Source organism: Silurus aristotelis (genome assembly GCF_946808225.1).
Source record: "Silurus aristotelis genome assembly, chromosome: 8".
In the NCBI taxonomy this organism is placed as follows: domain Eukaryota; kingdom Metazoa; phylum Chordata; class Actinopteri; order Siluriformes; family Siluridae; genus Silurus; species Silurus aristotelis.
The window spans coordinates 6,560,149-6,575,089 of record NC_139581.1 but is presented as its reverse complement, the minus strand read 5'-3'; the positions used below and the strand labels follow the sequence as shown (position 1 = coordinate 6,575,089).

Sequence of the window (14,941 nt, the reverse complement as noted above, 5' to 3'; positions counted from 1 at the left end):
ATTTGCAGTCACTATGTCTGAAAGGCCTGTGGTGTCAGGTATTTATGACTCAAATGAGGGATGTCAGAGTGAATAAGAATTTCAGACTGTGAAAACCTGTAACATCCTGCTAAGACAGTTTCAACTAAAACTGTATAACTTACTTTAGTATATTTTTATTTAAATGTATTTATTCAGCAGACATTGTTATTTAAAATGGTGTATAAATGTGTAAAAAATAAATTCAGATTCAGAGTTTTTCGAGGTGCTGAGGCAGATGCACGCTCTGCATCTATTTACATTAACTGACAGCAAACAGCTTTATAAATAACAAGAACGGGAGTTGAACTCATGGTAGGATATCTCCTTCAAAAATATTGAAACAGCAAGTTTGTAAATGAGATAAAAAAAAAAATTATAATTAAAGATGAATATTATATAAAGTAGATCAGAGTTTCATTTCCTAATAAGCAAATCCATTTAGAATAGCCTATATTTATCACATATACATTACAGCACAGTGAAATTTGTTTTTCGCATATCCCAGCATGCTCGGAAGATGGGGTCAGAGCGCAGGGTCAGCCATGATACAGCGCCCCTGGAGCACAGGGGGTTAAGGGCCTTGCTCAAAGGCCCAAGAGTGGCAGTTTTGCGATCCCGGGGCTTGAACCGCCGACCTTCCAATCAGTAACCCAGCACCTTAACCAGTGAGCTTCCACTTCCCATTGAACAAAGCATCAATTTTAAGGCATGCAGAAATATTGAAACAGGCATAAAAACATAACAGTATCACCTTAGCGGCCCAGTGGTATCACCAAAATATTTTTTCTGGTGCTTTCCCAGACTTATACCACATCTTTTATTTAAAAAGCTCTGAAAAGAAAGACAATAAACTATTGGGAATTATGTAATACATATTCATGGGAAAAAATGTATCAAGATAGAAGTCAGCAGAGAAAACTATGGCTCTGATAGACACCTTAGAAGCTGAGACAATGTTATAAACAGGTCTGCCCAACCAAATAGCAGATGATAATAACGATTGATTAGTGTCAGTTCTGTTTTGTCTCATATGTTTGTCTCCTCATTTCCTTTACTGTATCTCTATGACTTGCACTATTCTTAACACTAAACCATGAGATTTTTCTCCTGAGATGCTCAATCACAGCTATCTATTCCTCCTAATCGACTAGGAAAACTACAGTCATTTGTGTCCTCGCTTTTTTACAGTAGAGATGCTAATTAGTAATAAACCTAATGGTGTGCAGTTGTGTGGGTAGATAAGTGGAAAATAAGCTTGAGGTAAATAAAAGATCTCTCTTTATCTAAACAATAAATGGCTTGTTTGGAATCACATCTCATTGGAAGACAGGATTTTGTAGATGTTGCCTAAAAAGACTCCCAAATACAATACAGATCTTAGAGACTATGAAATCGATTTTACCAGTGTGTCGATTCACAAGAAGAGCATTCGGTCAGAGCTTGGTAATAATTGTCAGAGCTAATAATTCAGTTTCCGATAAAATCTACACTTTCAAAGCATTTTTTTAAAAGCACTCTTAAAAAACAAAGAACAAAAGCCGTTTAGAACGTTCTCCAACAAACTCTGAATTAAGAACCTTGGAGAGTTAGGTAGAAATTTTTCCTGGGTTTTTCCCGGTTTCACAAACTTCAAGCCAAAAAACTGAGCACCAAAATATTAGACTAATGAAATTGCCGTACGGGTTCAGATGAACCAATGAAACTCTTTATGTTAAATCAGATGCGCTCCCACTGAATCGGGCCGCACCACATCATAAATATGGATGATGTTCCTCTGACGTTTGACCTGACGCTCACTCGGACTGTCTACAGGAAATGTGAATCATTCGTCACGCTGAAAACAACCGGGCATGAAAACACACTTCACCTGTGTTCTGAGCTGCACGGCATCGGGAGAAAAGCTTCACCGATGGTGATTTTTAAACGCACAACGATGCCAAAAGAAAAACTCCAGAGAGAAATTGTTGTGAAAGGAAGGAGGAAGACAGTGAACAATGACTTTCTTGGTAGGCTACTGTTTAGATACAAGCCGTGTAACAGACACTGTCTTTCGTTAAAGCCTGTGTAAAGTTCATTAGTTTCAGTGTAGACACCTGCGGCGTATTTATGTTCACAATAAAAATATTTGTAAAATTCGGTGGGTGCGTCTTATATTTGGGTGCGCTTAATAGTCCGGAAATTACGGTAAGTTTAATTACTCAAAGCTAACAGTAGTGTGGGGTAATGCTGCCTCTATGCCAGCATGGAAGATTTTATTTAGAGAAGATCAGATAACCCATATAAACTAAGCAACGCACCCTTATTTATGCGAATGTCAGATGTGAGACATGATGTTCCAGACACATAGTATTTCAAAAACAAACAAATGGTCATAAAATGTTTGGGTTTGTAATCGTGGAACATATTGCTATCCTGAACTCAGGTAATTAAAGAGCACACCCATGCTAGGGTTTGCATTAAGTCGTTTGTGCTGATGTTATTCGAAGCGATGAATTTGCACTAAAATGGACGCAGTTGTTCCAGGTGAATGTTCAGTCGCTGTACATCCGTGCTGACCCGGCGGATTAAATGTCATGCTCTGAATGAGTAAGTGCTTCACCACATTCTCTGAATTTGCCCAGATTTTTCTCTAAATGTGTCGTTGTGTTGTTTGCTTCTATTACCCAGGCACGGCCAGAGGATTATGCCAAAGACTTTCTAGCCCACCAGACTCCCATTTCTTTCCACAAACACTGGAATATTGACCCAATCGCTGTGTTTTACAAGTGGCTGACTGACGATGTCGATGAATCCAGTACAGAACAGCTCAGAAAAGCCTCTAAAGAAGAGTTATAGCAAGCAGAGACTTTATCGAGACTGAGACACGGACAGGCCAATGGTGAGATACTTCCTAATGGCCGATTCAGAAATAGAATGCCTGTGCTACTAATATTGATTAAGAACAACATGTTTGAGAAGAAGAAGAATGTGTGAAAATTAATCTGTGAGCACATCTATGCTCATGGGCCAAAAAAAAAAAAAAAAAAAAAATTGGGATTTTCATTTTATTTCAACAATTTAGTCATAAACAATAATGAAACAAACGCAATCCTGAGACTCTCCTGTGCCAACATTCGCTCATTTACTGTTGCTGCAGTTTGAGGGAAAGCGGAAAACTGGGAAATGTACTCATTTAGTCCTCTTGTAGTAAAAGATCGTGATAATGATTTAATTCTGAATTGTTTCAACTCTCGTCAACATTACATTAAACAACACTGTTGTAATCACAAAGCTTTATGATTAAAGAAAAATCAGAGGCAAATGCTTTATTAAAAATTTTTTGATTTCCGCTAATTTACAGACAAATGCTTTGTTGTTCAGACAAAGCAAAGCTTTGTTGTTTAAAACTTTAAATTAATTAATTCATTTATTTATTAATTTATTAATTTAAATTATACAATCATTAAAGTTTTCTACAGCCGGCCGATGTTTGGCCCGTTTTTCTTGCTCAAAAGTATAGTTTGTTTGCTTGCTTGCCTACTTGTTTACTGTTTGTTTGTGCGACTTGCAGTGAACTGGTGTATTAAAAGCAAACCTTGCTTTATTTTGATGTCTCATTATAATGGGCCTCGTTTATCAGGCTGGATACAAATTAATTGTTTAGTAAATTGTCAATCAAGTCTATTTATATAAGATATGTAAAGTTCATTAAAATCTGATTCATTTGAGGAAATAAATAATAATAATTTCATAATAAATTAAAAAAAATAAATACATTTTGGCAGATGAAATTAATACATTGTTTATTAAACTCTTACAAAAAGATTCATAAATAAGGCTCCCCAGTACATTAACTTATAGCAAACCAAAATGTCTTAAAGCTCTACTGCCTGATTTTTCATGATTTCTTTTCCACAATAGCTTCTGATATCCCCATACCATGTCTCTTTGCAGGAGGTTGCAGGGATTCATGGAGCTGCTTGGACGCCTTTGTCTCTCTTTTTTTTTCTCTCTTTTTCTTTTTTTTTTTTTTTTTTTTTTTTAGTGCAGCTTGATTGGAAATTTCAGGACTGGACAGGCTGTTTCATGGCAGACAGCACTGTCTTCTTCCTCCTTCCTAACCCTGAAGTGTGTGCAGTCTCTGAAAGTCTCAGAGAATAAAAAAGTACTCAGAAATGGTTTAAAAAAAAAAAGGTATTGTCAAATGTTGGACAGGAAATGTATGTGTGAAATATTTATAATATTGTTGAATTTTTTTTTTTTTCCTCAAATGTTGTATATTATATTACTTATAAAACTGCCATTATTTAAAACAAAGGTCTGTTGGCTTTTCTTTTTTTCTGGGTATGGCTATAATGGCTACATAAATGTTTTATGTAAGCTAAATGTATATGAGTATAAATGTGCAGGTGCTGTATGCGTATATGTTAATACAGGACTTTGTATTTGATGCTGATTTAGTTCAAATTATTCGGATTCAGTCCAAATTATTCTCAGTTAGACACAGATACATTTATACATCATAGCAAGTGCTTAGGCGTGCCCTTGTTTATGCGTTTTCAGGAATAATGGGCAATGTTCCTCAACATAAATGGATTTGATATCATTTAGAGCACCTAAAAAGTGAAATCAATGTTTAAGTATTATTTTGCAGCCTGTTTTATAAGCACAACTGGAGACTAAAGGGTTTTCAGTGACCCCACTGCCACAGTAAAACACTCCAAAAGACGTTAATTGCACAAGAGAAGTCCTTGATCTTTTTTTTTTATATATATATATATATAAAAAAGCAGAGGATAAAAGGGAGCACTTTAACACCTTTCAAATAGAAAAGCTGGATTTTGCTGCAAGCCTCTATTTCCTATGACCCTATAACAGAAAACATTGTACACAGAGGTGCACAGGAATTCTCAGTGGTGTTTTTTCAGTCCCTAATGTGCAGTCCAGTTTATATAACATTTGTTTTGGTTTAACTATCCATTCATCCATCTAAATACACAAAACATGATTTACTGACTTTTGCTGGGGGGATTTTATTGTCATATAGTGAATCCGGGTTTAAAATTAATCTACTGTCAATGTCATTTGTAAGTAATTCAAAGGTCTTGTAGGAAGAATTATTTGCACATAAATTACATTTTAATTAATTGTCATTTCGGATAGGAGGGTCATGATTTCCAATCTGAGCCACAACAAGCTGCCACTCCTGGGCCCCTAAGCAAGGCCCTTAACCTGGGGAATTATTTCCACAGTCCCTTAAATTACAGCTTGTTATTTTTAGATTCCTGCTTATATGTATATATATATATATATATATATATATATATATATATATATATATATATATATATATATATATATATATATATATATATATATATACACAGTACAGACCAAAAGTTTGGACACACCTTCTCATTCAAAGAGTTTTTTTTATTTTCATGACTATGAAAATTGTAGATTCACACTGAAGGCATCAAAACTATGAATTAACACATGTGGAATTATATATGGAATTATATACATAACAAAAAAGTGTGAAACAACTGAAAAATGTCATATTGTAGGTTCTTCAAAGTAGCCACCTTTTGCTTTGATTACTGCTTTGCACACTCTTGGCATTCTCTTGATGAGGTTCAAGAGGTAGTCACCTGAAATGGTCTTCCAACAGTCTTGAAGGAGTTCCCCGAGAGATGCTTGGCACTTGTTGGCCCTTTTGCCTTCACTCTGCGGTCCAGCTCACCCCTAAACCATCTCGATTGGGTTCAGGTCCGGTGACTGTGGAGGCCAGGTCATCTGGCGCAGCACCCCATCACTCTCCTTCTTGGTCAAATAGCCCTTGATGTCTTCAGTGTGAATCTACAATTTACATAGTCATGAAAATAAAGAAAACTCTTTGAATGAGAAGGTGTGTCCTTTTGGTCTGTACTGTGTATATATATATATATATGTGTGTGTATATATATATATATATATATATATATATATATATATATATATATATATATATATATATATATATATATATATATATATATATATATATGTGTGTATATATATATATATATATATATATATATATATATATATATATATATATATATATATATATATATGTATATATATATATGTATATATATATATGTATATATATATATATATATATATATATATATATATATATATGTATATATATATATGTATATATATATATATATATATATATATATATATATATATATATATATATATATATATATATATATATACCTTTAAAATAATGTATATATCCTTAAATTCACTACAAATGCATACTCGAGGTATCTGTCCCACATATACAGTCTACACCTTCAGTAGATATTCCTTTTAATCATCAGATTCATTAAAGGAGGTGATGAGTGTGCCCATGTGTGACATTCACAGTAACATTCACAGAGCATCTGGTTAAAACTTGAAGGTGTGCATCTGGGTTTAAACTAAAAACTTTGTTTTTGACTTTATTGCAGATTTCATATGGTTTCACATGTGAAAAACCCATGTTTCTACACTTATATTGAGTCACCGATATCAACTCTTGCTCTTTACAGAGTAAATTGCTGCAGCCATACTGAGACCAGCCACTGATTTAAATAGTAATCTTTACACCCCTAAGATCCTCACTTCCACACAACCTATTTTCAGCATCACCCTGCAGAGATGTTGAAATAAAGTGGTGGGGTGTGGGATTCAGATATGGCTACAGTGCCCTGGGTGTAGTGGGCATAGAAACAGTTTAATGTAAGAAAAAAAATTCCTTGGCATTACTTCTTTTCTGGGACTGTTGGAATTCCAAATTATTATATATATATATATATATATATATATATATATATATATATATATATATATATAAAACTACATTGATATATGAATCTTTGGTTCTGTTTACATTGATTTAACATCAATATCTGTATCAAGCATGTGACTCACAGACATTACCTTTTCCTGCATCCTCTATTAGCTGTTGTGTGTTCTCGAGTGTTTCTCCTTTCAGTCTCTGCTCCAGAAGGTCAGCTGCTGCTCATTTATCTGATGATAGATCTTTCTCCCCTGATACGATCCTTTTTTGAGTGGCATCCTGTATTTTATCCTCTTTTTTTCCTGTTCTCAATCTTTTTTGAACGGTGGTGATAACTTCACTTCTGCCCTTTGGAGGTTGTTGCAGATTATTTTTTTTCTCAAGGCTCTGTCATCATCTGCATCAAGTTTTATTTTCTGAACAATTTCGAGACTTTTTCACTTTTCACAGCTTAAAAAGGCTGTATGTATGTATGTATGTATGTATGTATGTATGTATGTATGTATGTATGTGTATATACGCAAATTTTTTGGTCTCGTGATCGGCTAGATAGAGATAGAGACTGTGCTATAGATTAATTATGCAGTACGGAGTCTTTCCAACCTCAACATTCTATCTCTAACTTTCCAAGTTTTTCAAATTTTAAGAATTTATGTACAGCTAAGAGAAGGAAGAAGTCATTAAATAAAGAAGCAAAGCACTCAATCAGCAGTGGTTCCTGTATACCGATCCTGTACTGCTGAATGAATTGAGCTCTATATAAAATTCCTGAAGGACACTAGAAAGGTAGAAACCCTTTTTTAACTGATTAGAGGGAAATTGATCAGATAGCTGTGGATGATATTACATTCGTGGGCTGAATCTAATGTCTTTTAATAACTAAAAAGAAACAAAGTTAAAAATTATAAGTTTTATGATCTAGTGAAAATGACGTCCCACTTTGTGTTGTAATACACACTATTTGAATCCTTTGCCCCACATCCTGCAACCTAAGATGTTCCCTAGTGACCGGAAAAAGAACAATTGAACTGTTTACTGTATTAGTGAAAGATCTTTGTTTCTACAATAAAGTTTCTGTCATTTATACAGTACATTATAACAGTATTATAATAATAATAATATCATTTTTTTATATACAGTGAGGAAAATAAGTATTTGAACACCCTGCTATTTTGCAAGTTCTCCCACTTAGAAATCATGGAGGGGTCTGAAATTGTCATCGTAGGTGCATGTCCACTGTGAGAGACATATTTAAAAAAAAAAAATCAGAAATCACAATATATGATTTTCAAACTATTTATTTGTATGATACAGCTGCAAATAAGTATTTGAACACCTGAGAAAGTCAATGTTAATATTTGGTACAGTAGCATTTGTTTGAGGTCAAACGTTTCCTGTAGTTTTTCACCAGGTTTGCACACACTGCAGGAGGGATTTTGGCCCACTCCTTCACACAGATCTTCTCTAGATCAGTCAGGGTTCTGGCCTGTCGCTGAGAAATACAGAGTTTGAGCTCCCTCCAAAGATTCTCTATTGGGTTTAGGTCTGGAGACTGGCTAGGTCACGCCAGAACCTTGATATGCTTCTTACAGAGCCACTCCTTGGTTATCCTGGCTGTGTGCTTCGGGTCATTGTCATGTTGAAAGACCCAGCCTCGACCCATCTTCAATGCTCTAACTGAGGTAAGGAGGTTGTTACCCAAAATCTCGCAATACATGGCCCCGGTCATCCTCTCCTTAATACAGTGCAGTCGCCCTGTCCCATGTGCAGAAAAACATTCCCAAAGCATGATGCTACCACCCCCATGCTTTACAGTAGGGATGGTGTTTTTGGGATGGTACTCATCATTCTTCTTCCTCCAAACACGTTTAGTGGAACTATGACCCAAAAGTTCTATTTTGGTCTCATCTGACCACATGACTTTCTTCCATGATTCCTCTGGATCATCCAAATGGTCATTGGCAAACTTAAGACGTCCCTGGACATGTGCTGGTTTAAGCAGGGGAACCTTCCGTGCCATGCATGATTTCAAACCATGACGTCTTAGTGTATTACCAACAGTAACCTTGGAAACGGTGGTCCCAGCTCTTTTCAGGTCATTGACCAGCTCCTCCCGTGTAGTTCTGGGCTGATTTCTCACCTTCCTTAGGATCATTGAGACCCCACGAGGTGAGATCTTGCATGGAGCCCCAGTCCGAGAGAGATTGACAGTCATGTTTAGCTTCTTCCATTTTCTAATGATTGCTCCAACAGTGGACCTTTTTTCACCAAGCTGCTTGGCAATTTCCTCGTAGCCCTTTCCAGCCTTGTGGAGGTGTACAATTTTGTCTCTAGTGTCTTTGGACAGCTCTTTGGTCTTGGCCATGTTAGTAGTTGGATTCTTACTGATTGTATGGGGTGGACAGGTGTCTTTATGCAGCTAACGACCACAAACAGGTGCATCTAATTTAGGATAACAAATGTAGTGGAGGTGGACATTTTAAAGGCAGACTAACAGGTCTTTGAGGGTCAGAATTCTAGCTGATAGACAGGTGTTCAAATACTTATTTGCAGCTGTATCATACAAATAAATAGTTTAAAAATCATATATTGTGATTTTTGGATTTTTTTTTTTTAGATTATGACTCTCACAGTGGACATGCACCTACGATGACAATTTCAGACACCTCCATGATTTTCTAAGTGGGAGAACTTGCAAAATAGCAGGGTGTTCAAATACTTATTTTCCTCACTGTAATAATAATTGCTGCACTACCAAAATGGTTGTCGCCATGAGGGTAAATAAGGGAAAAAAATCAAAATTAAATTAAAGATGACAAATTTTAATATAGTTTTCATGCTAACTGTATAACCTATATAGGCAAAACATTGTGAATACCTAACCATAAGATTCATATGTGCTTTTGGATCATACCATTCCACATTTAGTCTCCAATAGCAGTTACAATTATCTTTGCTCTTTTGAGAAGATGTTCCAATAAATTCTGAAGTTTGCTTGTGGAGACTTGTGTTTATTCAGCCAGGAGGATGAGGAGGCCTAGGGGCCAGTCAGCGTTTCTATTCATAAAAATCTATTCTAAAATATATTTGTATCTGAAAATGCTAATATTAATAAATGCTATATATAACATTATACATTTTAAATTATTTAGTTTTGCCTGAGTGAAATCAAAAAGCTAAGTCATGTTTTAGATTCAGATTAGCAGACCAGCAGCATCAGGAATGTGCAGACACTCCCGCAGTCACCTAATGGGAGATTATGGCACACATAATGTTTTGGTATGCCTGTAATTGATTTGTCTAAATTTGAATTATGGACTACTTTACTGCCAGTGACAGCACTTTTGGACCCCCACAAGAGACTTGTAATAAAACAGCATTTCAATTATATAAAGTACTCTTACAGGTGATCTCATTTACATGTAAATGTTTTACTCAAAGCACCATAAGAGTATGAGCATATAACATTAGTGACTCAATGGTGGCTCACTGCCAGTCCTCAGGACCTTCCAAAGCATTTCTTATTGAGTCACAGTGTCGTTTGTTATATGAATAATTAGGAAGGACCGGACAGCACAGTGGTAGCTTAGCGGATAAGATGTACTTTTAATTACAAAGCTGTAAGTTCAAATCCCAGCACCTTGAGCAAGGCATTTAACCCATAGCTACTCAGTTACTAGATTCAACTTAATTTTCATTGTGCAAGGTACATGTACAGAGACAATAAAATGCAGTTAGCATCTAACCAGAAGTTAATAAGTGGCCCATGTACAATACAGTAGGTGATATATGGTATATATTGTGATATACAATATCTGTGATAGAAGAGTATCTGCAAGAGTGAAAGGAAAAGTTTATAGGACTGTGGTGAGACCTGAGATGATGTATGGGTTAGAGACAGTGGCATTGAGTAAAAGACAGGAGGCGGAGCTGGACGTAGCAGAGCTGAAGATGTTGAGGTTTTCATTGGGAGTGATGAGGATGGACAAGATTAGAAACGAGTTTATTAGAGGGACAGCGCATGAGGACGTTTTGGAGACAAGGTGAGGGAGGTGTGATTGAGATGGTTTGGACATGTGCAGAGGGGGAACATATATCAGTAGGAGAATGCTGATGATGGAGCCAACAGGAAGGAGGAAAAGAGGAAGACCAAGGAGGAGTTTTATGGATGTGGTGAGGGAAGACATGCAGGTAGTTGGTTTGAAAGAGGCAGATGTAGAGGACAGGGGGGGAAGGAGACGGATGATCCACTGTGGCGACCCCTAATGGGAGCAGCCGAAAGCTGAAATATTCAATATACTATTAAACATTACTATACTATATTACACTACTATTATATATCATTTATATAAATGACATAAAAGTCATTTTGGATAAAAGTATTTGCAATAAATGTAAAAATGTTCAGCTCTGTATAAAAGCAGTGTATTCAACCTGGGTGTAAATTTTGCCATCTATTTGCAAAGTAATTCATTCATTCATTCATTCATTTTCCCCCGCTTATCCGTAATTCGGGTCGCGGGGGCAGCAGTCTAAGCAGGTCCCCGCCTTCGACTGCTGCCCAATCCTCACAGCACCGTCCCTTACGGTCCCTCCTGCAGGTGGTGAGCCCACGGGAAGGCAAAGTAATTCAAATATGTTAATTTTGTTTTGTTTCGAAGCTCACACAAAGCCTGTGAAGATATATTTCAGAAGGTCAGCCTTAATTTGAAAGGAAAAGAAAAAAAAAACTTTGTTCTAAAACATAGTGAAACGTGATGTGTTTTAAACAAATCCGGGGAGGTTTGGCTGTATTTACAATATTCCTCTGAGAATTTAGCAGGTGTCGGGTGTCCTGACATCCCATAATGCATTCAATATGAGTTACAACAGCAATTAATATGAGTTACAGTGGCATTTAATATGAGCTACTGTGGCAATTCTCAGACATAAGGGATCACTGTTATATTTTTCAGTTAGCTCATAAAAAACAAACAAGCCAGACATTCTTTTCTCACTGGAGTTCAAGATCATATTAATAAGACATTATGAGGAGTAAGTTAGTAAAAAGCGTGAACTCTGGACATAATCAGCATATCATGCAGATGGACAGCATTATGGCCCTGGATCTTTTTGTTTCATGTGACATGACTGGTTGTACCTGAATCACATTCTCATCTGATGTGCACTTGTGTAAAAACAACAATGGTTTTCTTTTGATTAACCACAGATTTTGGCTACATGCTCAGGGTATGGTTTGTTTGTATTATTGATTTATGTTTGCACTTGAAATAAAGTGATCCGAACCTGCAACTGTGCTCTGCCTCATTACGTGACACAGCTGTGTTGAGTTATGGCAGAGGTACTGCTTGGCTAGTTACAGTAAAAGTCTCCCGAATGACAAGAAGGATGATGCTGATTGGGGTAATAATGAAAGTCAAAGCTTTGGAAGCTGATTAGTTTAATAGAATGTACATATAAGGAGTTGCGAAAGCTGGAGAGTGTAATGGAATAATTGGAGCAAGAAATCAAACCAGAAGCGGCTGCAAGTGGGGATCAATTTAATAAAGATCATTAATAAAGTGCAAAAACCAGATAATTAGTACCATGAAACTTAGGCATGAGTGTGAACTTAAACACCAGGAATGTGGAACTCAAAGCTCACAGACAGATGATGACAAGAAGAACAAATGAAAAGCAAAAAATGCTGTATACAGTATACATGTTAATTACCATTAATGGATGGTACCTTTATATTTATGGCATTTGGCAGACACCTTTATCTAGAGCAACTTTACTGAGCAGGTGAGGGTTAAGGGCCTTGCTTAAGGGCCCAGCAGTGGCATCCTGGTGGTTTTGGGGTTTAAACTCATGCCCTTCCGATCCAAAGTCTTAACCACTGAGCTTCCTGTTACATATTCCTGACAAAGAAACTAAATAGCTGCTGATTAAATTGCTGCCTTATGGCTCTCTTTTGGTAGACATTAAGACATTCTGTTATACCATTCTGAGCAGGTAATTAAATGATATTGTATAAATCATTAAAGATAAAAAAACAATGGACCTAAACTAAATACTTGAGGTCTTTGAAGATCAGGTTTCGGGTAGATTTTTGATTAAGTGGTGAATGAAAGGACCTACACTGTTATGGTATGTTAGAATGGTACACAGAACATAGAATCTGTTTTTATTTACAATTTTAAATATGCCTTATTTCATATAATTTCATATTTTAATTATTCTTCAGTTCAGTTTGGTAGATTCACATGAGACGGTGCATAAGATCAGTTCAAGATGGTACATTTAATTAGTGGTCTTGAGATTTGTCATTTTGAATCACACCTGTTCAAGTGTCTGCATCTGTTTCTCAAAATGCCTTCATTCAAATCAAGAGATTGAACCAGGAGCAAAATCTTAGGTTTCTTTTTTTTATTTCTTACCATTTTCATCTTCCTTTCTTTTTGGCAGACTTGAAGATGCTGCAATTTTACTCTTGGGAGTGACGAGGATGGACAGGATTAGAAATGAGTTTATTAGAGGAACAGCGCATGTAGGACATTTTAGAGACAAGGTGAGAGAAAAGCGATTGAGATGATTTGGTCATGTGCAGAAGAGGGACATGGGGTATATGGGGTTTATGGATGTGGTGACAGAAGACCTGCAGGTGGTTGATTTGAAAGAGGCAGATATAGAGGACAGAGTGATGTGAAGATGGATGATTCATTGTGGAGACCTCTAAAAGGAGCATCCCATAGAAGAAGAAATATATTATATAATATTATATTATATAATGTTATATTGGATTAGATTAGATTAGATTAGATTAGATTAGATTAGATTAGATGATTGTTATACTGAAAAAAAATGATTCATCCTGTTTCTTTTAGCACATAATCTTGATCATTTCTATAATGAGTATACAATGTGAATACTTAGCTTTTGCAGTGTACTGTATGTGACTTCCTGTCTGATGAACTGCTCTATAGTGTGCTATACTGTTGGTTCTACTTCTTTATACAGTATAGGAAAGAATGTAGATCTTAATGTATGTGGGTAACCAGCATGGTATTTCCTGTTTCATTGCCAAAACAAGACTAGTTTTGTCTCTGGATCAGTCCAGCTTCCTAATTATACATGATTTCTTTCCTTCCATTTTCTTTCTTTCTTTCTTTCTTTCTTTCTTTCTTTCTTTCTTTCTTTCTTTCTTTCTTTCTTTCTTTCTTTCTTTCTTTCTTTCTTTCTTTCTTTCTTTCTTTCTTCCATTTTAGTTTTCTTTCTTTCTTTCTTTTTTTCTTTCTTTCTTTCTTTCTTTCTTTCTTTCTTTCTTTCTTTATTTCTTTCTTTCTTTCTTTCTTTCTTTCTTTCTTTCTTTCTTTCTTTCTTTCTTTCTTTCTTTCTTTCATTTTACTTTTCTTTCTTTCTTTCTTTCTTTCATTTTACTTTCTTTCTTTCTTTCTTTCTTTCTTTCTTTCTTTCTTTCTTTCTTTCTTTCTTTCTTTCTTTCTTTCTTTCTTTCTTTCTTTTTTTCTTTCTTTCTTCCATTTTACTTTTCTTTCTTTCTTTCTTTCTTTCTTTCTTTCTTTCTTTCTTTCTTTCTTTCTTTCTTTCTTTCTTTCTTTCTTTCTTTCTTTCTTTCTTTCTTCTTTTTTTCCTACTTCCTGTTGTCACACTCTGTACATAAATGTTCATATCTGTAAAGCTACATATCTATATTAGATTTGTTTTAGGCACTACTAAAAGATAAAACATTCAAATTATTTATTAATAAGTTGATTCATGCTGAATAATTCATTGCAAGACAAAGCGATAAATCAGAGCAGCTGCAGGTCCAGAAACTGAAGTCAGACTGTACTAAATAAGCAGCGAATATCTCCATCACTGTACTCGGATTTATATAATGAAAAAAATCTTGAAACAATAAAACCCTTACAGGATGCATGTAGTTTTATTTTATTTAATGGAATAGTTCCTGAACGTTCAACAACCACAGGAAAGAGTTGTGGTTCTTTGAGAGATTCATGTTCACAATATCCTCGTTCTTTCCCAGGTTTAGCTTGGCTCGCCTGTCGTACTGCTCCTGAGAGAGGAATCTTCACGAGAGATTTAAAGAGTTTAATGATTTAA

General features: G+C 35.5%; 2 protein-coding genes across 4 annotated transcripts in view; one reads left to right on the top strand and one right to left on the bottom strand.

The window, feature by feature from the left end:
• Positions 1 to 4,317, top strand: part of b3glcta (beta 3-glucosyltransferase a) — a 182,561-nt gene extending 178,244 nt beyond the window's left edge. The window contains exons 15-16 of the mRNA XM_083548013.1: positions 2,689 to 2,899; positions 3,955 to 4,317. Of these exons, the coding sequence (XP_083404139.1) occupies positions 2,689 to 2,856 (168 nt within the window). The 3' untranslated portion in view covers positions 2,857 to 2,899; positions 3,955 to 4,317. The remainder of the gene's footprint in view (positions 1 to 2,688; positions 2,900 to 3,954) is intronic.
• LOC310729677 (uncharacterized protein) overlaps positions 1 to 14,941 on the bottom strand; it is a 298,178-nt gene that overhangs the window by 26,111 nt on the left and 257,126 nt on the right. The window lies entirely within an intron of this gene.